Genomic DNA, 2596 nt, shown 5'->3' with positions numbered 1-2596 from the left:
AAAACATTCAAAACATTCAAAACAAGTCAGTTGTTACAGTTGCTGTATAATATTTATTAATTTATTAAAGTATGTCAATGATGTCAATGACATGACCTGACCATGATTAATTGCAATGTGCCTGTAACATGAAATATGAATTGACAATTATGGAGTACAAACGTAGCACAGTTGAATATATGTCTCTCGCATAGGTCTGAGATTGGCTCGATACCAGTTTGACGCTGTGCTAGAAGTTCACCAGTATTTAAACCTCAGCTACACTGAATAGCTGGTATAGTGTCTCATTTAGAGTCTTTGGCATTCTTTTAAAGTAAATGTTAATGATAATTGATAATTGTATCAGTGTAATACATCATGTGAAAAGTCAATTAATCAAATGTTTAAGATCTCACTATCTCCTATCTCTCTCTGTCAGGACGTGCCAGGTTTTGGTCTGATATTCAAAGCAGTTAACACCTTGGCATGTTAACTCTTATATTTTTACAAGAGATGCAGATACAGAAAGAGCAGAAAGCATGAGATAAAGTGATAAAATAACTGAATAAAGATTACTGAATAATCTTTGTTGCATTCTTCTTTATGATCAGTCTTTGTCTGACCAGCATAAATTCCACAACTTACAATACACAACACAACATAAGAATAACATTAACAATGGTTAATCACAGTAATATAATATGAAAAGTAAATGAATGTTGATTACATTAATAAATTAATACATAAAGGTGATGTACATGAAAGAGATAAAGATTGTGAATGAAGACGTCTGTAACTGTCATCCAGATCAAAATCGTCTTGTGATGTAAAAATCTTTGAGATTACAATACACAACACAACATAAGAATAACATTAACAACGGTTAATCACAGTAATATAATATGAAAAGTAAATGAATGTTGATTACATTAATAAATTAATACATAAAGGTGATGTACATGAAAGAGATAAAGATTGTGAATGAAGACGTCTGTAACTGTCATCCAGATGTTGTGCCAAAGTGTTTAAATCCTGAAAAATCAAGGAAAACAATTAGTGTGTATTAATTGAACACTGCATCCTGCTGCACAAATGGTAAGTACAAACATCCCGCTGTTCATACACTGAGTTCTCAGGTCTATTCATCAGTATAAAGCTATGGTTATGAGGGCAGGGTCTGCGCTAAGTGGGAGCAAGGCTGGACATTGGCCACCCAGCGTTGCTGAACAAAAACGGCAATGAGTATAATTCCTTTCTTCATCTTGGCCAGACATTGTGGCAAACACAAGACAGCTGCATTTTTGGCAACACTATCTGTATTCATAGCAGGCGCTGGCTTACATTGTTCACATTATCGAGTGTCTAAACGACTGATTTAACTTCCAAGTTTTAAGTAAACATGCAAAAATAAAACGATAAACCTTTATTTAGTCATTTAGCAGACGCTTTTATCCAAAGTGACTTACAAATGAGGACAACAGAAGCAATCAACTGTAGATAGATTTTTTTATTTTTGACTTTATTGACTTTACTTGGCTAATTAACTGAAATAAAACGATCAACTGCACATACCTCTGCTGAATCGTAACTTGAATGGTGGTCTCGCGCTGATGACGTCAGCATCCAGGTAGGCACGCCCAGGGCACGCGATTCATACGCCCACAGTGGGTTATGATTGGTCGACTGACAGGCTCAAATCTGATTGGCTAAAGAGTACGAGTGTCCCGTGTGGGAGGAGTTAGCTGTCAGAAGTCCCAAAATACACACACAAATCCAAGGCGATTCACATTCACAGCCGATGATAAACTCGTGAATTTTAAACATTCAAAAATGTTGTACACAGTTGTACATCTGTGAATTGTGTTTTGCATTTGTGAAACGCATTTTATGAATATATGTTCTTATTTTGTGCACGTGAATTGGTTTTTGTGAATATAGCCTATATATATTTTTCGTGCACGTGAATTATTTCTCATGCATGTGAATTGGGTTACGCATGTGTGCATCGCGTCTTTTGCGTGAATTATTATTGAGATCATTCTGGCTCCATAATTGTATTATTTAATTATTATTAAAATATGTCTGTATAGGTTTTCTATTTATTTTGCAGATTGATGTTAACGTTATGGAAATACAAATAATGGAAGATGGCAAGACGAATAATGGGAATAGATTTTTAAAACGAGTTTATGCTTTTTATGTTGGCGTAGTAGGTAATATAACTCCAGTTTAGGTTCACAAAAATAATCAACCGTTATGTGCTGCTTTGTAAAGGCAGAGTGTCCTGCAGTGTCTCCAACTGTCCGGTGGATGTCGCGTTAACTCCTGGGAATCCCACTTCCAACCTTTTGCTTGGAAGAGACACGCCGACACCACATTCAAAATGGCCTCTATCAGCGACTGCGCTGGACGTGGATCAAAATGTGCATAAACAACACCGAGCCGTGGCTTTACTCTCCATCCTCAACGCTACAGGTTTCGGAGGCGCGATGTCATGAATGTATTGGACTGGCAGAATCGGCGGGGTACATAAGATGAGAGCTTGTTTTGCAGACAGCCCAGCCGAACCGGGGCGCCGCCGCTGCAGCAGGGCTTAATCTGCCTTTCTGAACCGCCG

At 37.4% G+C, this 2596-nt stretch overlaps 1 protein-coding gene across 1 annotated transcript in view; it reads left to right on the top strand.

The window, feature by feature from the left end:
* Positions 1-2362: 2362 nt before the first annotated feature.
* Positions 2363-2596, top strand: part of LOC107670809 (TBC1 domain family member 12-like) — a 12477-nt gene continuing 12243 nt past the window's right edge. Inside the window, exon 1 of the mRNA XM_016463575.1 lies at positions 2363-2404. Coding sequence (XP_016319061.1) covers positions 2363-2404 — 42 coding nt within the window. The remainder of the gene's footprint in view (positions 2405-2596) is intronic.

Source organism: Sinocyclocheilus anshuiensis, unplaced genomic scaffold (assembly GCF_001515605.1).
Source record: "Sinocyclocheilus anshuiensis isolate Anshui unplaced genomic scaffold, SAMN03320099.WGS_v1.1 scaffold784, whole genome shotgun sequence".
NCBI lineage: Eukaryota > Metazoa > Chordata > Actinopteri > Cypriniformes > Cyprinidae > Sinocyclocheilus > Sinocyclocheilus anshuiensis.
The sequence above is the reverse complement of the archived record's forward strand: the minus strand, read 5'-3'. Positions and strand labels throughout refer to the sequence as shown.